This window comes from Rana temporaria, chromosome 10 (genome assembly GCF_905171775.1).
Source record: "Rana temporaria chromosome 10, aRanTem1.1, whole genome shotgun sequence".
NCBI lineage: Eukaryota > Metazoa > Chordata > Amphibia > Anura > Ranidae > Rana > Rana temporaria.
Window position 1 is genome coordinate 153,567,644 of NC_053498.1, and position 24,945 is coordinate 153,592,588.

Below are 24,945 nucleotides of genomic sequence, written 5' to 3' on the forward strand. Positions count from 1 at the left end.
GCGGTCAGATCTGCCGCGCTCCTCACCGCCGGCGTTCTTCCACCGATGGCGCTCAGATCTGCCGCGCTCCTCACCGCCGGCGTTCTTCCACCGATGGCGGTCAGATCTGCCGCGCTCCTCACCCCCCAGTGTCCTTCCACCGATGGCGGTCAGATCTGCCGCACTCCTCACCCCCCAGTGTCCTTCCACCGATGGCGGTCAGATCTGCCACGCTTCTCACCCCCCAGTGTCCTTCCACCAATGGCGGTCAGATCTGCCGTGCTTCTCACCCCCAGCGCCCTTCCACCGATGGCGGTCAGATCTGCCACGCTCCTCACCCCCCAGTGTCCTTCCACCAATGGCGGTCAGATCTGCCGCACTCCTCACCCCCCAGTGTCCTTCCACCGATGGCGGTCAGATCTGCCACGCTCCTCACCCCCCACTGTCCTTCCACCGATGGCGGTCAGATCTGCCACGCTCCTCACCCCCCAGTGTCCTTCCACCGATGGCGGTCAGATCTGCCACGCTCCTCACCCCCCAGTGTCCTTCCACCAATGGCGGTCAGATCTGCCGCGCTCCTCACCCCCCAGTGTCCTTCCACCGATGGCGGTCAGATCTGCCGTGCTTCTCACCCCCAGCGCCCTTCCACCGATGGCGGTCAGATCTGCCGCGCTCCTCACCCCCCAGTGTCCTTCCACCGATGGCGGTCAGATCTGCCGTGCTTCTCACCCCCAGCGCCCTTCCACCGATGGCGGTCAGATCTGCCATGCTCCTCACCCCCCACTGTCCTTCCACCGATGGCGGTCAGATCTGCCACGCTCCTCACCCCCCAGTGTCCTTCCACCGATGGCGGTCAGATCTGCCATGCTCCTCACCCCCCACTGTCCTTCCACCGATGGCGGTCAGATCTGCCACGCTCCTCACCCCCCAGTGTCCTTCCACCGATGGTCGGTCAGATCTGCCACGCTTCTCACCCCCAGCGCCCTTCCACCGATGGCGGTCAAATCTGACGCGCTCCTCACCGCTCACCTCATTCCACCAATCTCTGCCCGTTTGGAGATGTGTAGAGTTCTTCCCGGAGTTGTCATGGAGGAACACGTTCTCGGTGTGGGCTCTGCTCGCAGGTATAGAAAGTGGTGTCACCACCCTGGCTGCACTGCCTGGCAGAGGTAGAAGAATCATCAAACTGGCCGGACAGAATAACAAATCCTTTAGCAGATAAAACCATACCTGTATATTTCTCTTTTACCCGGAGCTCCACTTTAATCTGACCCGCCACAGAGCAGGCCAAGAGATATAATGGGTGCCAGGAGGTACGATGGGTACCAGGCGGTACGATAGATGCCACAAGGTATGATGGGTACCAGGAGGTATGATGGGTACCAGGCGGTATGATGGGTACCTGGAGGTATGATGAGTACCAGGAGGTAGGATGGGTACCAGGCGGTAAGATGGGTACCTGGAGGTATGACGGGTACCTGGAGGTATGACGGGTACCTGGAGGTATGACGGGTACCAGGAGGTATGACGGGTACCAGGAGGTATGATGGGTACCAGGAGGTATGATGGGTACCAGGCGGTATGATGGGTACCTGGAGGTATGATGAGTACCAGGAGGTAGGATGGGTACCAGGCGGTAAGATGGGTACCTGGAGGTATGACGGGTACCTGGAGGTATGACGGGTACCTGGAGGTATGACGGGTACCAGGAGGTATGACGGGTACCAGGAGGTATGACGGGTACCAGGAGGTATGACGGGTACCAGGAGGTACGACGGGTGCCAGGAGGTACGACGGGTGCCAGGAGGTACGATGGGTACCAGGAGGTACGATGGGTACCAGGCGGTACGATGGGTACCAGGAGGTACGACGGGTACCAGGAGGTATGACAGGTACCAGGAGGTACGATAGATGCCACAAGGTATGATGGGTACCAGGAGGTAGGATGGGTACCAGGAGGTAGGATAGATGCCACAAGGTATGATGGGTACCAGGCGGTATGATGGGTGCCAGGAGGTACAATGGGTGCCAGGAGGTATGATGGGTACCAGGAGGTATGATGGGTACCAGGAGGTATGACGGGTACCAGGAGGTATGATGGGTACCAGGAGGTACAATGGGTACCAGGAGGTACGATAGATGCCACAAGGTATGATGGGTACACACTGACTGCAGTCCCAGAGTGGGGGATGGGCACACTTGGCTGATAACACAGTAATATGCGCCTGTAGACTGCGCTGTCACCTGTGTGTAGAGGAAGGTGGATGCCGGAAGGATTGGCGGGTATTTTGTGGCACTTCTGAGACCCCCACAGATGCCCGCTATAGGAAATGAACATGGAAGTCGGCTCGGGACTGATTGAAGTTCTCCGCATTGGACGATCTTGTTCTTTTCCAGCTTGTCCTCTCATTGGCCGTCTCCCCTTATAATGGGAGGATCCCTTTCACCGCTCGGTGAATCTTTTTGGATTTGAGTAAAAATGGAAAAAAAAACTCCATTGAATAAATTCCCGTCTCGGAAACAGACATTGAATCACTTTGGAAATTTGCCGCTTCTCCCCTCCCCCTTCTCTTCAATGACTCAACAGGCTTAGGATTGGAGGTCAAATGCGCCATTGTTGGATAACCGGGTTTAATTGCCAGAAACAATCGGGAAACGTGTCAACTGGTTTAAAGAGCAATAAGAAGGGACATTCCGGGGACCTCCTACCGAGCCAATCACTTTCCTCCTGATGAGAGAGAGTGCCGATGTCCTCGAAGCTTCGATCGGCCTGGAGTACCCGGGAAAGACCACAGAGCTCAGCGTCCTGCCATCGATCAGCCTGGAGTACCCGGGAAAGACCACGGAGCTCAGCATCCTGCCATCGATCGGCCTGGAGTACCCGGGAAAGACCACGGAGCTCGGCATCCTGCCATCGATCGGCCTGGAGTACCCGGGAAAGACCACAGATCTCAGCATCCTGCCATCGATCGGCCTGGAGTACCCGGGAAAGACCACGGAGCTCGGCATCCTGCCATCGATCAGCCTAGAGTACCCGGGAAAGACCACGGAGCTCAGCGTCCTGCCATCGATCAGCCTGGAGTACCCGGGAAAGACCACGGAGCTCAGCCTCCTTCCATCGATCGGCCTGGAGTACCCGGGAAAGACCACGGAGCTCAGCATCCTGCCATCGATCGGCCTGGAGTACCCGGGAAAGACCACGGAGCTCAGCATCCTGTCATCGATCAGCCTGGAGTACCCGGGAAAGACCACGGAGCTTGGCGTCCTGCCATCGATCAGCCTGGAGTACCCGGGAAAGACCACGGAGCTCAGCATCCTGCCATCGATCGGCCTGGAGTACCCGGGAAAGACCACGGAGCTCGGCATCCTGCCATCGATCAGCCTAGAGTACCCGGGAAAGACCACGGAGCTCAGCGTCCTGCCATCGATCAGCCTGGAGTACCCGGGAAAGACCACGGAGCTCAGCCTCCTTCCATCGATCGGCCTGGAGTACCCGGGAAAGACCACGGAGCTCAGCATCCTGCCATCGATCGGCCTGGAGTACCCGGGAAAGACCACGGAGCTCAGCATCCTGTCATCGATCAGCCTGGAGTACCCGGGAAAGACCACGGAGCTTGGCGTCCTGCCATCGATCAGCCTGGAGTACCCGGGAAAGACCACGGAGCTCGGCATCCTGCCATCGATCGGCCTGGAGTACCCGGGAAAGACCACGGAGCTCGGCATCCTGCCATCAATCTGCCTGGAGTACCCAGGAAAGACCACGGAGCTCAGCATCCTGCCATCGATCGGCCTGGAGTACCCGGGAAAGACCACGGAGCTCAGCATCCTGTCATCGATCAGCCTGGAGTACCCGGGAAAGACCACGGAGCTTGGCATCCTGCCATCGATCGGCCTGGAGTACCCGGGAAAGACCACGGAGCTCGGCATCCTGCCATCGATCGGCCTGGAGTACCCGGGAAAGACCACAGAGCTTGGCATCCTGCCATCGATCGGCCTGGAGTACCCGGGAAAGACCACAGAGCTTGGCATCCTGCCATCGATCGGCCTGGAGTACCCGGGAAAGACCACGGAGCTCGGCATCCTGCCATCGATCGGCCTGGAGTACCCGGGAAAGACCACGGAGCTCAGCATCCTGTCATCGATCAGCCTGGAGTACCCGGGAAAGACCACGGAGCTTGGCATCCTGCCATCGATCGGCCTGGAGTACCCGGGAAAGACCACGGAGCTCGGCATCCTGCCATCGATCGGCCTGGAGTACCCGGGAAAGACCACAGATCTCAGCATCCTGCCATCGATCGGCCTGGAGTACCCGGGAAAGACCACGGAGCTCAGCATCCTGCCATCAATCGGCCTGGAGTACCCAGGAAAGACCACAGAGCTCGGCATCCTGCCATCGATCGGCCTGGAGTACCCGGGAAAGACCACGGAGCTCAGCATCCTGCCATCGATCGGCCTGGAGTACCCGGGAAAGACCACAGAGCTTGGCATCCTGCCATCGATCGGCCTGGAGTACCCGGGAAAGACCACGGAGCTCGGCATCCTGCCATCGATCGGCCTGGAGTACCCGGGAAAGACCACAGATCTCAGCATCCTGCCATCGATCGGCCTGGAGTACCCGGGAAAGACCACAGATCTCAGCATCCTGCCATCAATCGGCCTGGAGTACCCAGGAAAGACCACAGAGCTCGGCATCCTGCCATCGATCGGCCTGGAGTACCCAGGAAAGACCACAGAGCTCGGCATCCTGCCATCGATCGACCTGGAGTACCCGGGAAAGACCACAGATCTCGGCATCCTGCCATCGATCGGCCTGGAGTACCCGGGAAAGACCACAGAGCTCGGCATCCTGCCATCGATCGGCCTGGAGTACCCAGGAAAGACCACAGAGCTCGGCATCCTGCCATCGATTGGCCTGGAGTACCCGGGAAAGACCACGGAGCTCAGCATCCTGCCATCGATCGGCCTGGAGTACCCGGGAAAGACCACGGAGCTCGGCATCCTGCCATCGATCGGCCTGGAATACCCGGGAAAGACCACGGAGCTTGGCTTCCTGCCATCGATCGGCCTGGAGTACCCGGGAAAGACCACGGAGCTCAGCATCCTGCCATCGATCGGCCTGGAGTACCCAGGAAAGACCACGGAGCTCGGCATCCTGCCATCGATCAGCCTAGAGTACCCGGGAAAGACCACGGAGCTCGGCATCCTGCCATCGATCGGCCTGGAGTACCCGGGAAAGACCACGGAGCTCGGCATCCTGCCATCGATCGGCCTGGAGTACCCGGGAAAGATCACGGAGATCGGCATCCTGCCATCGATCGGCCTGGAGTACCCGGGAAAGACCACGGAGCTCGGCATCCTGCCATCGATCGGCCTGGAGAACCCGGGAAAGACCACGGAGCTCGGCGTCCTGCCATCGATCGGCCTGGAGTACCCAGGAAAGACCACGGAGCTCGGCATCCTGCCATCGATCGGCCTGGAGTACCCAGGAAAGACCACGGAGCTCGGCATCCTGCCATCGATCGGCCTGGAGTACCCAGGAAAGACGACGGAGCTCGGCATCCTGCCATGGATTGGCCTGGAGTACCCGGGAAAGACCACGGAGCTCGGCATCCTGCCATCGATCGGCCTGGAGTACCCGGGAAAGACCACGGAGCTCGGCATCCTGCCATCGATCGGCCTGGAGTACCCGGGAAAGACCACGGAGCTCAGCATCCTGCCATCGATCGGCCTGGAATACCTGGGAAAGACCACGGAGCTTGGCATCCTGCCATCGATCGGCCTGGAGTACCCGGGAAAGACCACGGAGCTTGGCATCCTGCCATCGATCGGCCTGGAGTACCCAGGAAAGACCACGGAGCTCAGCATCCTGCCATCGATCGGCCTGGAGTACCCGGGAAAGACGACGGAGCTCGGCATCCTGCCATGGATGGGCCTGGAGTGCCCGGGAAAGACCACGGAGCTCAGCATCCTGCCATCAATCAGCCTGGAGTACCCGGGAAAGACGACGGAGCTTGGCATCCTGTCATCGATCGGCCTGGAGTACCCGGGAAAGACCACGGAGCTCAGCATCCTGCCATCGATCAGCCTGGAGTACCCGGGAAAGACGACGGAGCTTGGCATCCTGCCATCGATCGGCCTGGAGTACCCAGGAAAGACGACGGAGCTCGGCACCCTGCCATCGATCGGCCTGGAGTACCCGGGAAAGGCCACGGAGCTCGGCACCCTGCCATCGATCGGCCTGGAGTACCCGGGAAAGACCACGGAGCTCGGCATCCTGCCATCGATCGGCCTGGAGTACCCGGGAAAGACCACGGAGCTCGGCATCCTGCCATCGATCGGCCTGGAGTACCCGGGAAAGACCACGGAGCTTGGCATCCTGCCATCGATCGGCCTGGAGTACCCGGGAAAGACCACGGAGCTCGGCATCCTGCCATCGATCGGCCTGGAGTACCCGGGAAAGACCACGGAGCTCGGCATCCTGCCATCGATCGGCCTGGAGTACCCGGGAAAGATCACGGAGCTCGGCACCCTGCCATGGATGGGACGATATCTTCACAATACTGAAGGAACTTTTCCACCAATTGTCTGATGTCTTTTAAAGGCCAATCCAATCCAAAATCAGTTTCAGTTGGGGAAGTTAATGGGATAATTGCCAGCCAGACTGCAATCAACGTGACACCCCCCCCCCCCCCCCCACACACACTTCTCCGATCATTCTACCAGGTGCTCCATCGCTCCATCGCTCTTCTCTTCTATACTATGCTAGAAGGCGGCCTGGACTGTGACTGGGCCATTCTAACACATGAATAGGCTTTGATCCAAACCCTTCCATTGTCGCTCTGGCTATACTTTAGGGTCGCTGTCCTTCTCCACAACTTTATCACTGACCTGTCTGGTGTGTTCCTCGGCCTTCATGATGCTGTTTGTTCACCAAGGTTCTCTAACAAACCTCTGAGGGCTTCACAGAACAGCTGTATTTATACTGAGATTACATGACACACAGGGGGACTCTATTTACTAATCAGGAGACTTCTGAAGGTGATTGGTTCCTCTAGATTTTAATTATCAGAGTAAAGGAGCTGAATACAAATGCCCCTCCCCCCACAATTTTCACAGATTTATTTGTATCATTTTCCTTCCAATTATGTGACACTTTGTGTCTCTCACATAAAATCCCAATAAAATACATTTACGTTTTAGATGTAACATGACAACTGTGGGTATAGAATTGGGTGTATGTGATTGTACGATATTATTATTTTATTTCTTATGGTTGAACTTGATGGACTTGTGTCTTTTTTCAACCTGACTAACTATGTAACAACACGTGGGGAATTTCAAGGGGTGTGAATATTTTTTCCTGTCTCTGTATATAGAGGGGTATGAATACTTTTTCCAGGCCCTGTCTATAGAGGGGTATGAATACTTTTTCCAGGCTCTGTGTATAGAGGGGTATGAATACTTTTTCCTGTCTCTGTATATAGAGGGGTATGAATACTTTTTCCAGGCCCTGCATATAGAGGGGTATTGAGCTACAAATGTGAGAATACATTTCCTGTGTCTTGTGAAGTCGGAGGAGGGGCGTGTCTTGTGGAGTCGGAGGAGGGGCGTGTCTTGTGGAGTCGGAGGAGGGGCGTGTTTTGTGGAGTCGGAGGAGGGGCGTGTCTTGTGGAGTCGGAGGAGGGGCGTGTTTTGTGGAGTCGGAGGAGGGGCGTGTCTTGTGGAGTCGGAGGAGGGGCGTGTTTTGTGGAGTCGGAGGAGGGGCGTGTCTTGTGGAGTCGGAGGAGGGGCGTGTCTTGTGGAGTCGGAGGAGGGGCGTGTCTTGTGGAGTCGGAGGAGGGGCGTGTCTTGTGGAGTCGGAGGAGGGGCGTGTCTTGTGGAGTCGGAGGAGGGGCGTGTCTTGTGGAGTCGGAGGAGGGGCGTGTTTTGTGGTGATCGGTAATCTCACGGTCGATCGGCCACAATCTACACTCATTACTTTCAGGCTGACATTAGAAGGGAAATTTCCCGATAAGCTTCCATTAATGTGTGGAGGACCGCGCACCGCGCACTTCATCTTCTCCTGAGCGCCACTTTCGCTTTTAATCATTAATGAGTGAAGAATAATACGAGGTGGCGGAGGGGACGGCACCGCCGACTCCTCGGATCTACCACAAATCGCGCGTCCTCTTTGCTTGGGGAGGTTCCTGAATATCATGTTTGTTGGGTTGCAGTGATTTTATGGTTTGCAAAAACAAAATCCCAAAATAATCCAGAAAAGGGTTTGTGAAATGCACAAAAAGTGCCCTTGGGGTGTGTCATATACCCCTCCCCCCCCCAAAAAGGAAGGACCCTTCCCGGACCCCCTGGGGCATAAGATTCCTGACGGGGAGGCCCAGCAGAGCCGGATCTGACCCGAGGGCCACACCTCCTTTGCTCAGGGACCCAACCCTACAATTCTCATGTGAAGGACATACGTGTAGCGTGACCAACACACGTGAGGGCCTCCAGGCCTGATAAAGATGTTATTCCGTGATGGAGAGACGAGAAGGACCACCGGAAATTCTAACCTACGCGCCAAGTGGCCCTCGTTTTCTTTTACAGACTCGGGTTACGGAGCTTCATCTTTGGTTTTTTGCCTCCAACCCAAAAAAAGTCTAAAGCCCCGTACACAACGTCACACTTTATGCCAACCAACTTCAAAATCGTCAACTTTTCTAATTTGTGTGACCGTGTGTACGCTCCATCGGACCAACTTTTTCGGGTTTTATCCAACAAAAAGTTGGGTCTGCAAACGGACCAACTTTTCGGGAACAAAAGTCCGATGGTGCCTTGTCTGACCGTGTGTACAGCAAGCCAACTAATTTATGGACAAAGTGCAAATGCGCATGCTCAGAACCAATGTTAAAATCAACCAACAATAGGAGAAGTTAACCAAAGGGTGGCGGTAAAGAGCAGAAAAACCGCGTGATGTTGGGTAATTTTTAGAAAAGTTTTCAGAAAAGTCTGAGCGTGTGTCTGCTATGGGTGTGACCGGACAAAAATCCAAGGGAAAGTTTGTTGGATGTGTGACCGTGTGTACGGGGCTTCAGACTGTTTTACGGTCTTACGTTGACTCTTTGTGGGTTTTACTCCGGACAAAATTGTGTTTGCTTTTAACATTCGGTTTTGGAATGAAGAGATTTTCCTGAACATTCATTGTTAGAAATTTTCCATCGTTCTCCTTCGCTTTTTCTCATTATTGTGGTTGAAAACTAAAGTTAGGTTGACCCCCACTAACAATTCAAATGTTCCTAAAACAAAAGATTTCTGATGATTCTTCTAGTGTGTGGCCAGTTTAATTCATTCGAACAAAACTTGAGTGGTTCCTGGTGGTGTGCAGGTTAGACCGAGACGGGCAGAATTATTCCCTCCGGTCATTGTCGGCAGGAGTTCTGCCCATCTTTGGTCACCATCATACTTCCGGTCTTCCCACTGGGGATGGGACATTTCCGTAAAACACAGAGGACGTGAACCCAGTCTGGCCATCTGTGGTCACCTTCGTATAAGGTCTTCTCTTTAGGGATGGGATGTCCCAGATGGAAGCCTCTATATTGTCCCTTCATACTGAGAACTTGAACTCAGTCTGGTCATCCTTGTGGTCACCTTCGTACATTCTGTATGGTCTCCTCTCCTGGGATCTCCCAGATGGAAGCCTCTATATTATCCTTTCATACGGAGAACTTGAACTCAGTCTGGCCATCCTTGTGGTCACCTTCGTACATTCTGTATGGTCTCCTCTCCTGGGATCTCCCAGATGGAAGCCTCTATATTATCCTTTCATACGGAGAACTTGAACTCAGTCTGGCCATCCTTGTGGTCACCTTCGTACCTTCTGTATGGTCTCCTCTCTTGGGATCTCCCAGATGGAAGCCTCTATATTATCCTTTCATACGGAGAACTTGAACTCAGTCTGGTCATCCTTGTGGTCACCTTCGTACCTTCTCTCCTGGGATCTCCCAGATGGAAGCCTCTATATTATCCTTTCACACTGAGAACTTGAACTCAGTCTGGTCATCCTTGTGGTCACCTTCGTACCTTCTGTATGTTCCTCTCTCCTGGGATCTCCCAGATGAAAGCCTCTATATTATCCCTTCATACTGAGAACTTGAACTCAGTCTGGCCATCCTTGTGGTCACCTTCGTACATTCTGTATGTTCCTCTCTCCTGGGATCTCCCAGATGGAAGCCTCTATATTATCCTTTCATACTGAGAACTTGAACTCAGTCTGGCCATCCTTGTGGTCACCTTCGTACCTTCTGTATGGTCTCCTCTCCTGGGATCTCCCAGATGGAAGCCTCTATATAATCCTTTCATACTGAGAACTTGAACTCAGTCTGGTCATTCTTGTGGTCACCTTCGTACCTTCTGTATGGTCTTCTCTCTTGGGATCTCCCAGATGGAAGCCTCTATATTATCCCTTCATACTGAGAACTTGAACTCAGTCTGGTCATCCTTGTGGTCACCTTCGTACCTTCTCTCCTGGGATCTCCCAGATGGAAGCCTCTATATTATCCCTTCATACAGAGAACTTGAACTCAGTCTGGTCATTCTTGTGGTCACCTTCGTACCTTCTCTCCTGGGATCTCCCAGATGGAAGCCTCTATATAATCCCTTCATACTGAGAACTTGAACTCAGTCTGGTCATCCTTGTGGTCACCTTCGTACCTTCTCTCCTGGGATCTCCCAGATGGAAGCCTCTATATTATCCCTTCATACAGAGAACTTGAACTCAGTCTGGTCATCCTTGTGGTCACCTTCGTACCTTCTCTCCTGGGATCTCCCAGATGGAAGCCTCTATATTATCCCTTCATGCTGAGAACTTGAACTCAGTCTGGTCATCCTTGTGGTCACCTTCGTACCTTCTCTCCTGGGATCTCCCAGATGGAAGCCTCTATATTATCCCTTCATACAGAGAACTTGAACTCAGTCTGGTCATCCTTGTGGTCACCTTCGTACCTTCTCTCCTGGGATCTCCCAGATGGAAGCCTCTATATAATCCCTTCATACTGAGAACTTGAACTCAGTCTGGTCATCCTTGTGGTCACCTTCGTACCTTCTCTCCTGGGATCTCCCAGATGGAAGCCTCTATATTATCCCTTCATACAGAGAACTTGAACTCAGTCTGGTCATTCTTGTGGTCACCTTTGTGCCTACTGTATGTTCTCTCCTGGGATCTCCCAGATGGAAGCCTCTATATTATCCCTTCATGCTGAGAACTTGAACTCAGTCTGGTCATCCTTGTGGTCACCTTCGTACCTTCTCTCCTGGGATCTCCCAGATGGAAGCCTCTATATTATCCCTTCATGCTGAGAACTTGAACTCAGTCTGGTCATCCTTGTGGTCACCTTCGTACCTTCTCTCCTGGGATCTCCCAGATGGAAGCCTCTATATTATCCCTTCATACAGAGAACTTGAACTCAGTCTGGTCATCCTTGTGGTCACCTTCGTACCTTCTCTCCTGGGATCTCCCAGATGGAAGCCTCTATATTATCCCTTCATACAGAGAACTTGAACTCAGTCTGGTCATTCTTGTGGTCACCTTTGTGCCTACTGTATGTTCTCTCCTGGGATCTCCCAGATGGAAGCCTCTATATTATCCCTTCATGCTGAGAACTTGAACTCAGTCTGGTCATCCTTGTGGTCACCTTCGTACCTTCTCTCCTGGGATCTCCCAGATGGAAGCCTCTTGAATACCGAGGACCTTTGCTCACACTTGAACTTTCTGACACCAGCGGCGGTTCCTTTTGTCTCTTCCTCGAGCCGCTCTCCTCCCCGCTGTGACCGGGAGACATCGGGGCTTTTCTGTCTTGTGTTGCCTTTTGTGTACTCATTAAAAAAGAATCAGGACCTCTATTGAGTGCACATTTAATGGAACACAGATGTGGGCCTCGCCAGGCTCTTCAGATTCAGAAAAGGTTCTTATTATTTACAGAAAGAAACTTGAGACAGTGGAACAGACTGTAGTTATAAAAAAGAAATCTAGTGAGTCGAGAGGAATGTGACTCGCCATCCAGACCAAACAGAGCCGCCTGGCAAGCCTCGAAGGGCCGCCTGGCAAGCCTTGAAGGGCCGCCTGGCAAGCCTCGAAGGGCCGCCTGGCAAGCCTTGAAGGGCCGCCTGGCAAGCCTTGAAGGGCCGCCTGGCAAGCCTTGAAGGGCCGCCTGGCAAGCCTTGAAGGGCCGCCCGTCCATTCTAACACTTGGACGCGATGGTTGAGGTGAAAATCCTCATGGCGCTGGCCGGGCTCTATTACCGCGGTGAATGTTCCGCTACCCGTGTTGCCGGCGACAGAAGCATCTTTGTTCCCCCTCTCCCCACTTCCTCTCTATACATTCCTTTTTACTTAGAACTCCACGTTCCTGGAGACCCGAGAACTGCAATCCATAAGCAGCCGGAGATTTTATGTGGTGGAAATAATCCAAGGCCCCCTTTGTTCCCCATTTCCCACTAGATGGATGTCATTTTCAGATGGAAACCAAGGAAATAAGTGTCAGATGGATTTGGTTTTATAGCTTGGCTCCCCGGCCCGTTATATCAGACCAGTCCTCAGAAGAATGAAATGTGTCCACCTCAGCATTCGCTGAACAGAGACCACATTTTGGCTGCGGCCGTACGCGCCGGATCCGGCCAAAAATCTTCTGTGCTTCTCATTGTGAATAGAATGGGGAAGGTTTAGAACCTTCATGGATTCCGTGTGGTCACCAGAACAGGAAATGAAAGTCTTCTCCTCAATGGGGACACAGCAGGCAGACCAAGAGCAATACAAACTCGGCAGAGGTTCTGACCCTCCTCCATTCTTTCCAGTAACCATAAAATTAAAAAAAGTTCTGGCCTTTAAAAATTCTCTTTAACCACTTCAGGACTGGAAGGATTTTCCCCCTTAATGCGATTCGGCGCTGCGTCGCTTTAACTGACAATTGCGCGGTCGTGCGATGTGGCTCCCGAACAAAACTGGCGTCCTTTTTCCCCACAAATAGAGATTTCTTTTGGTGGTATTTGATCACCTTTGCGGTTTTTATTTTTTGCGCTATAAACAAAAATAGAGCGACAATTTTGGAAAAAATTAAGATTTTTTACTTTTTGCTATAATAAATATCCCCCAAAAATATATATAAAAAATTAATATTTCTTTCCTCAGTTTAGGGCGATACGTATTCTTCTACATATTTTTGGTAAAAAAAAAAATCTCAATAAGCGTTTGATTGGTTTGCGCAAAAGTTATAGGCCCGGATTCAGAAAGGACTTACGACGACGTATCTCCAGATACACCGTCGTAAGTCCAAATGTGCGCCGTCGTATCTATGCGCTTATTCAGGAAAGCGGATACGCCTGAGTTTTGGCAAGATACGACCGACGCAAGTCTCCTACGCCGTCGTATCTTGGGCGCTTATTTACGCTGGCTGCTAGGGGCACTTCCGTTGATTTACGCGTCAAATATGTAAATGAGCAAGATTCACGAACGTACTTGCGCCCGTTGCAGTACGCTACGCCGTTTACGTAAGGCGTACGTCCGGCGTAAGTTTATCCCTCATAAAGCAGGCGTAAGTCATGTTAAGGTATGGGCGCGGGAACAGCGTCGTATTTTACGTTGTACGTGAATGGGGCTGGGCGTAGGTTACGTTCACGTCGCATGAATGGAGCCGGCATATCTTAGGGAGTAAATTTGACGTGTTTCTGAGCATGCGCGCGCATGCGCCGTTCGTACGGCCATTCATTTGCATGGGGTCACGCTTCATTATAATACAACACGCCCACTGCCTTGCTACTTAGAATTATGCAGGCTTTTGCCGGCCCATTTACGTTACGCCGTCGTAAATATGGGAGCGAGTGCTTTGTGAATACTCAGCTTGCCTCTCAATGTTACATCGGCGTAGCGCTACGCCTAAGTAAAGATGCGCCGATCTCTCTGAATCCGGGCCATAGTGTCTACAAAATAGGTGATAGATTTATATCTGTAATGGTGATCTGCCATTCTTATTTTAGTGGGACTGTGACATTGCGGCGGACACTTTTGACACTTTTTTGGGACCAGCGATCAGAGCTAAAAATTGCCACTGATTACTGTATAAATATCACTGGCAGGGAAGGGGTTAACACTAGGGGCCAATCAAGGGGTTAACCGTGTTCCCTGGGAGGTGTGTTCTAACTGTGGGGGGAGGGGACTGTGTGGAGGAGGAGAGAGATTGCTATTCCTGATCACTAGGAACAACAGATCTGTCTCTCCTCCCCTGACAGAACGGGGATCTGTGTGTTTACATTGACAGATCCCCATTCTGTCTCTCTCAGGAGCGATCGCAGGTGGCCAGCGGACATCACAGACACTGGACACGCGCAGCGGCTCCGCCGTCGTAGGGAGCGCGCCCCCTAGTGATTCTAAAGCGTCCGACATACAATGACGGTGATTCGTCCAGGAGAGCCAACCTGCCGCAGTATAACAGAGGGGGAGGAACTTCACTCATTATAGATAGATACTGAACCCCGGACTTACCTGCCGGGGGAGTCCAGCGCCACCTTCCTGCACCCCCCCATTCTTCTCATCAAATCACTGCCCCCCCCTCCCCCCAGTGCACATGTGCGAGACTGTGCAGAGAGATTGGTCATACATATGTATGTGCTTAGGTCTATAAATAGTGTTATAGCCTAGCCCAGGTATATAAATACTCAGGTCCTGTATATAAATACTCAGGTCCTGTATATAAATACTCAGGGCCTGTATATAAATACTCGGGGCCTGTATATAAATATTAGGGTCCTGTATATAAATACTCAGGTCCTGTATATAAATACTCAGGTCCTGTATATAAATACTCAGGTCCTGCATATAAATACTCGGGGCCTGTATATGAATACTCGGGTCCTGTATATAAATACTCGGGTCCTGTATATAAATACTCGGGTCCTGTATATGAATACTCCGGTCCTGTATATAAATACTCAGGTCCTGTATATAAATACTCAGGTCCTGCATATAAATACTCGGGGCCTGTATATGAATACTCGGGTCCTGTATATAAATACTCGGGTCCTGTATATAAATACTCCGGTCCTGTATATAAATACTCGGGTCCTGTATATAAATACTCCGGTCCTGTATATAAATACTCGGGGCCTGTATATAAATACTCGGGTCCTGTATATGAATACTCGGGTCCTGTATATAAATACTCCGGTCCTGTATATAAATACTCAGGTCCTGTATATAAATACTCGGGTCCTGTATATGAATACTCGGGTCCTGTATATAAATACTCCGGTCCTGTATATAAATACTCAGGTCCTGTATATAAATACTCAGGTCCTGCATATAAATACTCGGGGCCTGTATATGAATACTCGGGTCCTGTATATAAATACTCGGGTCCTGTATATAAATACTCGGGTCCTGTATATAAATACTCGGGGCCTGTATATAAATACTCGGGTCCTGTATATAAATACTCCGGTCCTGTATATAAATACTCGGGGCCTGTATATGAATACTCGGGTCCTGTATATAAATACTCCGGTCCTGTATATAAATACTCGGGTCCTGTATATAAATACTCGGGTCCTGTATATGAATACTCGGGTCCTGTATATAAATACTCGGGTCCTGTATATAAATACTCAGGTCCTGTATATAAATACTCGGGTCCTGCATATAAATACTCGGGGCCTGTATATGAATACTCGGGTCCTGTATATAAATACTCGGGTCCTGTATATAAATACTCGGGTCCTGTATATAAATACTCGGGGCCTGTATATAAATACTCGGGTCCTGTATATAAATACTCCGGTCCTGTATATAAATACTCGGGGCCTGTATATAAATACTCGGGTCCTGTATATAAATACTCGGGGCCTGTATATAAATACTCGGGTCCTGTATATAAATACTCCGGTCCTGTATATAAATACTCCGGTCCTGTATATAAATACTCGGGGCCTGTATATAAATACTCCGGTCCTGTATATGAATACTCGGGGCCTGTATATAAATACTCGGGGCCTGTATATAAATACTCGGGGCCTGTATATAAATACTCGGGGCCTGTATATAAATACTCGGGGCCTGTATATAAATACTCAGGTCCTGTATATAAATACTCGGGTTCTGTATATAAATACTCAGAGCCTGTATATAAATACTCAGAGCCTGTATATAAATACTCGGGTCCTGTATATAAATACTCAGGTCCTGTATATAAATACTCGGGGCCTGTATATGAATACTCGGGGCCTGTATATAAATACTCCGGTCCTGTATATACTCAGGTATATAAATACTCTGGGCCTGTATATAAATACTCGGGGCCTGTATATAAATACTCTGGGCCTGTATATAAATACTCGGGTCCTGTATATAAATACTCGGGGCCTGTATATAAATACTCGGGTCCTGTATATAAATACTCGGGTCCTGTATATAAATACTCGGGGCCTGTATATAAATACTCGGGGCCTGTATATAAATACTCAGGTCCTGTATATAAATACTCGGGTCCTGTATATAAATACTCGGGTCCTGTATATAAATACTCAGGTCCTGTATATAAATACTCGGGGCCTGTATATAAATACTCGGGGCCTGTATATAAATACTCTGGGCCTGTATATGAATACTCGGGGCCTGTATATAAATACTCGGGGCCTGTATATAAATACTCGGGGCCTGTATATAAATACTCTGGGCCTGTATATAAATACTCGGGGCCTGTATATAAATACTCCGGTCCTGTATATACTCAGGTATATAAATACTCGGGGCCTGTATATAAATACTCGGGTCCTGTATATAAATACTCGGGTCCTGTATATAAATACTCGGGTCCTGTATATAAATACTCGGGTCCTGTATATAAATACTCGGGTCCTGTATATAAATACTCGGGTCCTGTATATAAATACTCCGGTCCTGTATATAAATACTCGGGTCCTGTATATAAATACTCGGGTCCTGTATATAAATACTCGGGTCCTGTATATAAATACTCGGGTCCTGTATATAAATACTCGGGGCCTGTATATAAATACTCCGGTCCTGTATATAAATACTCGGGTCCTGTATATAAATACTCGGGTCCTGTATATAAATACTCGGGGCCTGTATATAAATACTCGGGTCCTGTATATGAATACTCGGGTCCTGTATATAAATACTCGGGGCCTGTATATAAATACTCGGGGCCTGTATATAAATACTCAGAGCCTGTATATAAATACTCGGGTATATAAATACTCCGGTCCTGTATATAAATGCTCATGTCCTGTATATAAATACTCGGGGCCTGTATATAAATACTCGGGGCCTGTATATAAATACTCGGGGCCTGTATATAAATACTCGGGGCCTGTATATAAATACTCGGGGCCTGTATATAAATACTCATGTCCTGTATATAAATACTCATGTCCTGTATATAAATACTCATGTCCTGTATATAAATACTCGGGGCCTGTATATAAATACTCCGGTCCTGTATATAAATACTCATGTCCTGTATATAAATACTCATGTCCTGTATATAAATACTCGGGGCCTGTATATAAATACTCGGGTCCTGTATATAAATACTCCGGTCCTGTATATAAATACTCGGGTCCTGTATATAAATACTCCGGTCCTGTATATAAATACTCGGGGCCTGTATATAAATATTAGGGTCCTGTATATAAATGCTCGGTCCTGTATATAAATACTCCGGTCCTGTATATAAATACTCCGGTCCTGTATATAAATACTCGGGGCCTGTATATAAATACTCGGGTCCTGTATATAAATACTCGGGCCTGTATATAAATACTCGGGGCCTGTATATAAATGCTCGGTCCTGTATATAAATACTCCGGTCCTGTATATAAATACTCGGGCCTGTATATAAATACTCGGGTATATAAATACTCCGGTCCTGTATATAAATGCTCATGTCCTGTATATAAATACTCGGGGCCTGTATATAAATACTCGGGTCCTGTATATAAATACTCCGGTCCTGTATATAAATACTCGGGTATATAAATACTCGTGAATTCTGAACAGATTTGGTTTTGTCTCCTGGGTGAAAGGCAGCGATGGACTCTTCCTCCATGGGGTGTATTTCTCTATGGAGGAACTGAAGATTGTTGTGATTGGAGGAGTATTAATGATCTAATTGCTTCTCTCGGACAACGTTTTGTTCTTCTAGGATGCAGGTTCAGAGGGTGAGGAGACCGCGGTGCTGCACCAGTCCTCAGGGACTTCTTCCCAGATACTCCGATATCCAGGCCGAGGGACAAGAACAACTCTTCCGGCTGACGGACAACATCCAGGATGAGTTGTAAGTGTCGGTGATCAGAGCTTTGTAAGGTCCCCCCCCCCAAGCTCTGCTATGGATTTATACTCTAGTGATCGATCCTGTGAGACGATTGTTTCTAATGTTTGACCTGGCGGAGGCGCACTGGACGGGTTATTGAGGATCCGGTGGGTTGTTCATGAATAATATTTTATATAATAAACAGTCGCACAGTTTTCTGTCAAGTCACTAATTCTCCAGAAGCTTCTAGTCCCCCATTTTAGGTAGAACGTTGGTACCAGTTGGGTAAATGGCTCCTGATGTGTCTATGGTTGGCTCCTGGTGTCTATGTTTGGCTCCTGATGTCAATGGTTGGCTCCTGGTGTCTATGGTTGGCTCCTGGTGTCTATGGTTGGCTCCTGGTGTCTATGGTTGGCTCCTGGTGTCTATGTTTGGCTCCTGATGTCAATGGTTGGCTCCTGGTGTCTATGGTTGGCTCCTGGTGTCTATGGTTGGCTCCTGGTGTCTATGGTTGGCTCCTGGTGTCTATGTTTGGCTCCTGATGTCAATGGTTGGCTCCTGGTGTCTATGGTTGGCTCCTGGTGTGTATGGTTGGCTCCTGGTGTGTATGGTTGGCTCCTGGTGTCTATGGTTGGCTCCTGGTGTCTATGGTTGGCTCTTGGTGTCTATGGTTGGCTCCCGGTGTCTATGGTTGGCTCCCGATGTCTATGGTTGGCTCCTGGTGTCTGTGGTTGGCTCTTGGTGTCTGTAGTTGGCTCTTGGTGTCTGTAGTTGGCTCTTGGTGTCTGTGGTTGGCTCCTGGTGTCTGTGGTTGGCTCTTGGTGTCTGTAGTTGGCTCTTGGTGTCTGTAGTTGGCTCTTGGTGTCTGTGGTTGGCTCCCGGTGTCTATGGTTGGCTCCTGATGTCTATGGTTGGCTCCCGATGTCTATGGTTGGCTCTTGGTGTCTATGGTTGGCTCTTGGTGTCTGTAGTTGGCTCTTGGTGTCTGTTGTTGGCTCTTGGTGTCTGTAGTTGGCTCCCGGTGTCTATGGTTGGCTCCTGATGTCTATGGTTGGCTCCCGATGTCTATGGTTGGCTCCCGATGTCTATGGTTGGCCTCTGGTGTCTGTGGTTGGCTCTTGGTGTCTGTAGTTGGCTCTTGGTGTCTGTAGTTGGCTCTTGGTGTCTGTAGTTGGCTCCCGGTGTCTGTAGTTGGCTCTTGGTGTCTGTAGTTGGCTCCCGGTGTCTATGGTTGAAAAAGTATGGAGGGTTGTCATAGCTGCAAAGGGGGGGGGTCCATATTAATGGAGGGGGGGTACAACTCCATATTAATGACCATGTTTTAGAATGGGGTGGCCAGTGGGCTCATATATAGTAGGTGTCGGGTGTCCACAAACCTTTGTACATATGGTGTAGAATGAAAGGTTGGCCTGTATTGTCTGGCATCGGTTTATCGACGACGTTTCCTGTCTGTAGATGTGGAAATCACACTTTGTAGTAAAGATAACGGAATTTTCCATTTGTCTCTTTTTGTCTTTTCTCAGCTTTATTGCTGTTGAACATATAGACAGTTACTGTGTGCTGATCTCCTCCAAAACGGCGTACTTCCTGAAGTGGGGGGAGTATGTGGACCGAGAAGCCATCTTCCTGGAAATTAAGTACGATGATTTGTACCACTGCCTGGTCTCCAAAGATCACGGGAAGATCTACGTCCAACTGACCAAGAAGGCCGAAACTACGAGCAGCGGGATCGCCATTCCGGGGCCGTCCCACCAAAAACCAATGGTAGGTGCTGTGATGTCATAGTGGGCACTGACCTCAGACCTCTTCTAGTTCAGGGAAATGTATATACACCATCTATGCACTCCTTCAATAAAATTCCCGGGATAACGAACATGTTCCTCCCCCTGCATTGTGATGTCACCCTTTGTTCCTCACCCTGCATTGTGATGTCACCCTTTGTTCCTCCCCCTGCATTGTGATGTCACCCTTTGTTCCTCACCCTGCATTGTGATGTCACCCTTTGTTCCTCCCCCTGCATTGTGATGTCACCCTTTGTTCCTCACCCTGCATTGTGATGTCACCCTTTGTTCCTCCCCCTGCATTGTGATGTCACCCTTTGTTCCTCACCCTGCATTGTGATGTCACCCTTTGTTCCTCACCCTGCATTGTGATGTCACCCTTTGTTCCTCACCCTGCATTGTGATGTCACCCTTTGTTCCTCCCCCTGCATTGTGATGTCACCCTTTGTTCCTCACCCTGCATTGTGATGTCACCCTTTGTTCCTCCCCCTGCATTGTGATGTCACCCTTTGTTCCTCACCCTGCATTGTGATGTCACCCTTTGTTCCTCCCCCTGCATTGTGATGTCACCCTTTGTTCCTCCCCCTGCATTGTGATGTCACCCTTTGTTCCTCACCCTGCATTGTGATGTCACCCTTTGTTCCTCGCCCTGCATTGTGATGTCACCCTTTGTTCCTCGCCCTGCATTGTGATGTCACCCTTTGTTCCTCCCCCTGCATTGTGATGTCACCCTTTGTTCCTCGCCCTGCATTGTGATGTCACCCTTTGTTCCTCCCCCTGCATTGTGATGTCACCCTTTGTTCCTCCCCCTGCATTGTGATGTCACCCTTTGTTCCTCCCCCTGCATTGTGATGTCACCCTTTGTTCCTCCCCCTACATTGTGATGTCACCCTTTGTTCCTCCCCCTGCATTGTGATGTCACCCTTTGTTCCTCCCCCTGCATTGTGATGTCACCCTTTGTTCCTCGCCCTGCATTGTGATGTCACCCTTTGTTCCTCCCCCTGCATTGTGATGTCACCCTTTGTTCCTCCCCCTGCATTGTGATGTCACCCTTTGTTCCTCCCCCTGCATTGTGATGTCACCCTTTGTTCCTCCCCCTGCATTGTGATGTCACCCTTTGTAAAACGTTGATGAAAATTTATTACACCAAAAAATTCCTGAGGTCTTCAGTGTGGTCACCTGACAATCTGGAGTCCCCCTTCATCGGTCACTCCCTCGCTGGGTTACTTCAGTGAGGGGGGAATATTGAGGGGACAACACATGGAAGCCGCAGACTATTTCCTCTGTAGTTTTTAGCGATCTTTCCAGTGTTAATTGTCATTAGATATCCGATCGCTCTGAAAGTGTCTGAACTGAATATTGGATAGTTTGAGAGCCCTCTTCCTTTTCTCAGAAAATCAGGTACAGGAACTCAACAGAGTTGGGGGGTGCACTGCATACAGAGTGCAGGGCTCAGGGGCACGCTGTGTACAGAGTGCAGGGTTCAGATGTGCGTTATGTACAGGGTTCAGGGGATCGCTATGTGCAGGGTTCAAGGGATTGCTATGTACAGAGTGCAGGGTTCAGGGGTGTGCTGGGTGCAGAGTTCAGGGGTGTGCTATGTACAGAGTGCAGGGCTCAGGGGTGTGCTGGGTGCAGAGTTCAGGGGTGTGCTATGTACAGAGTGCAGGGCTCAGGGGTGTGCTATGTACAGAGTGCAGGGCTCAGGGGTGTGCTATGTACAGAGTGCAGGGCTCAGGGGTGTGCTATGTACAGAGTGCAGGACTCAGGGGTGTACAGAGTGCGGGGTTCAGGGGATTGCTATGTACAGAGTGCAGGGTTCAGGGGTGTGCTGTGTACAGAGTGCAGGGTTCAGGAATGTGCAGAGTTCAGGGGTATGCTATGTACAGAGTGCAGGGTTCAGGGGTGTGCTGTGTACATAGTGCAGGGTTCAGGGGTGTGCTATGTACTGAGTGCAGAGTTCAGGGGGGTGCTATGTACAGAGTTCAAGGGTGTGCTATGTACAGAGTTCAGGGGTGTGCGGTGTAGAGTGCAGGGCTCAGGGGTGTGCTGTATACAGAGTGCAGGGTTCAGGGGTGTGCAGAGTTCAGGGGTGTGCTGTGTACAGAGTGCAGGGTTCAGGAATGTGCAGAGTTCAGGGGTATGCTATGTACAGAGTGCAGGGTTCCGAGGTGTGCTATGTACAAAGTGCAGGGCTCAGGGGTGTGCTGTGTACAGAGTTCAGCCTTCTTCCACAGCTGCTTACCCCTGCATGCATCCCCCACCACCTGAGTCTCACATTTGTCTCCCTTCTATTCTCCTCCTTCAGGTCCATGTGAAGTCGGAGAGCCTCGCCGTGAAAATATCACAAGAAATAAATTATGCAAAAAGTCTTTATTATGAGCAGCAGCTGATGTTGCGTCAGACGGAGGAGCCGGACGGCCTGGACCTGAACTCCTAAAGCTCAAAACTTCCACCGGAGTCCCGGGGACGGGCAGAGATCCGGAATCTGCCTCCATTGGGAGTCCCGGGGAGTGGGCAGAGATCTATAATCTGCCTCCATCGGGAGTCCCGGGGAGTGGGCAGAGATCTGGAATCTGCCTCCATTGGGAGTCCCGGGGATGGGGCAGAGATCCGGAATCTGCCTCCATTGGGAGTCCTGGGGAGTGGGCAGAGATCCGGAATCTGCCTCCATCGGGAGTCCCGGGGACGGGCAGAGATCCAGAATCTGCCTCCATCGGGAGTCCCGGGGACGGGCAGAGATCCGGAATCTGCCTCCATTGGGAGTCCCAGGGACGGGAAGAGATCCGGAATCTTCCTCCATCGGGAGTCCCGGGGACGCACAGAGATCCGGAATCTGCCTCCATCGGGAGTCCCGGGGACGGGCAGAGGTCTGGAATCTGCCTCCATCGGGAGTCCCGGGGACGGGAAGAGATCCGGAATCTGCCTCCATCGGGAGTCCCGGGGAGTGGGCAGAGATCCTGAATCTGCCTTCATTGGGAGTCCCGGGGACGGGTAGAGATCCGGAAGATTCTGTCCTCGTAGGTTTACATCTCTCATATATCTGCGCATTTCCCGCGGTCTTGTGACGTGAGACGTGAGGCGCGCCGCTGCCTTTCCATGGGGGAATTTATATGACGGGTCGCTGATATTTAATACGATGTATAATTATAAATATCTACATATAAAGTTGTATCCATTTTGAAGAAAGACCTTTATTTTGCTATCTTTGTACAAAATGTATATCTGTGGTCCTTGTAAATACAGCGGAGGATGGGAACCGCGGCGTCTGCGTCTTCTTTCTTCACATTCTTGTCTTCAAGTCGTCACTTTCATGCCGTTAAGGCGGCCATTTTGTTTTATGATGTAACACATTTCCAATGATTGGCCGGTCCTCTCCACACCTCCCAACCGGACCTTGCTTTGTGCCCGGGTCCAAACCATTGGGTGGAGGAGGGATCATGGTGTGCGGGGGGGGTTATGGTGTGCGGGGGGGGTTATGGTTTGGGGGTTGTTTTTCAGGGGTTGGGCTTGGCCCCTCAGGGGTTGGGTTGGCCCCTCAGGGGTTGGGTTGGCCCCAGTGAAGGGAACTCTTAAGACGTCTTCCATAACAAGACATTTTGGACAATTTCATGCTCCCAACTTTGTGGGAGGAGTTTGGGGACGGCCCCTCCCTGTTCCAACATGACTGCCCACCAGAGCACAAAGCAAGGTCCATAAAGACATGGATGGGGGAGTTTGGGGTGGAGGAACTTGACTGGCCTGCACAGAGTGCTGACCTCAACACCTTTGGGATGAATTAGAGTGGAGACTGTGAGCCAGGCCTTCTCATCCAACATCAGTGCCTGACCTCACAAATGCTCTTCTGGAAGAATAGTCAAACCTTCCCATAGACACCCCTCCTAAACCTTGTGGACGGCCTTCCCATAGACACACCCCTAAACCTTGTGGGCGGCCCTCCCATAGACACACCCCTAAACCTTGTGGGCGGCCCTCCCATAGACACACCCCTAAACCTTGTGGACGGCCTTCCCATAGACACACCCCTAAACCTTGTGGGCGGCCTTCCCATAGACACCCCTCCTAAACCTTGTGGACGGCCTTCCCATAGACACACCCCTAAACCTTGTGGACGGCCTTCCCATAGACACACCCCTAAACCCTGTGGACAGCCTTCCCATAGACACGCCCCTAAACCTTGTGGGCGGCCTTCCCATAGACACACCCCTAAACCTTGTGGACGGATCTTCCCATAGACACACCCTCCTAAACCTTGTGGGCGGCCTTCCCATAGACACACCCCTAAACCTTGTGGACGGCCTTCCCATAGACACACCCCTAAACCCTGTGGACAGCCTTCCCATAGACACACCCCTAAACCTTGTGGACGGATCTTCCCATAGACACACCCCTAAACCTTGTGGACGGCCTTCCCATAGACACACCCCTAAACCTTGTGGACGGCCTTCCCATAGACACACCCCTAAACCTTGTGGACAGCCTTCCCATAGACACACCCCTAAACCTTGTGGACGGCCTTCCCATAGACACACCCCTAAACCTTGTGGACAGACCTTCCTATAGACACTCCCCTAAACCTTGTGGACGGCCTTCCCATAGACACACCCCTAAACCTTGTGGACCGCCTTCCCATAGACACACCCCTAAACATTGTGGACGGCCTTCCCATAGACACACCCCTAAACCTTGTGGACGGCCTTCCCATAGACACACCCCTAAACCTTGTGGACGGCCTTCCCATAGACACACCCCTAAACCTTGTGGACGGCCTTCCCATAGACACACCCCTAAACCTTGTGGACCGCCTTCCCATAGACACACCCCTAAACATTGTGGACGGCCTTCCCATAGACACACCCCTAAACCTTGTGGACGGCCTTCCCATAGAC

The 24,945-nt window shown here is 51.1% G+C and overlaps 1 protein-coding gene across 1 annotated transcript in view; it reads left to right on the forward strand.

The window, feature by feature from the left end:
• The window catches only part of VPS13D (vacuolar protein sorting 13 homolog D), a 335,026-nt gene extending 311,711 nt beyond the window's left edge, over positions 1-23,315 (forward strand). Inside the window, exons 67-69 of the mRNA XM_040326719.1 lie at positions 18,168-18,299; positions 19,799-20,039; positions 22,365-23,315. Coding sequence (XP_040182653.1) covers positions 18,168-18,299; positions 19,799-20,039; positions 22,365-22,496 — 505 coding nt within the window. The 3' untranslated portion in view covers positions 22,497-23,315. The remainder of the gene's footprint in view (positions 1-18,167; positions 18,300-19,798; positions 20,040-22,364) is intronic.
• Positions 23,316-24,945: the final 1,630 nt, after the last annotated feature.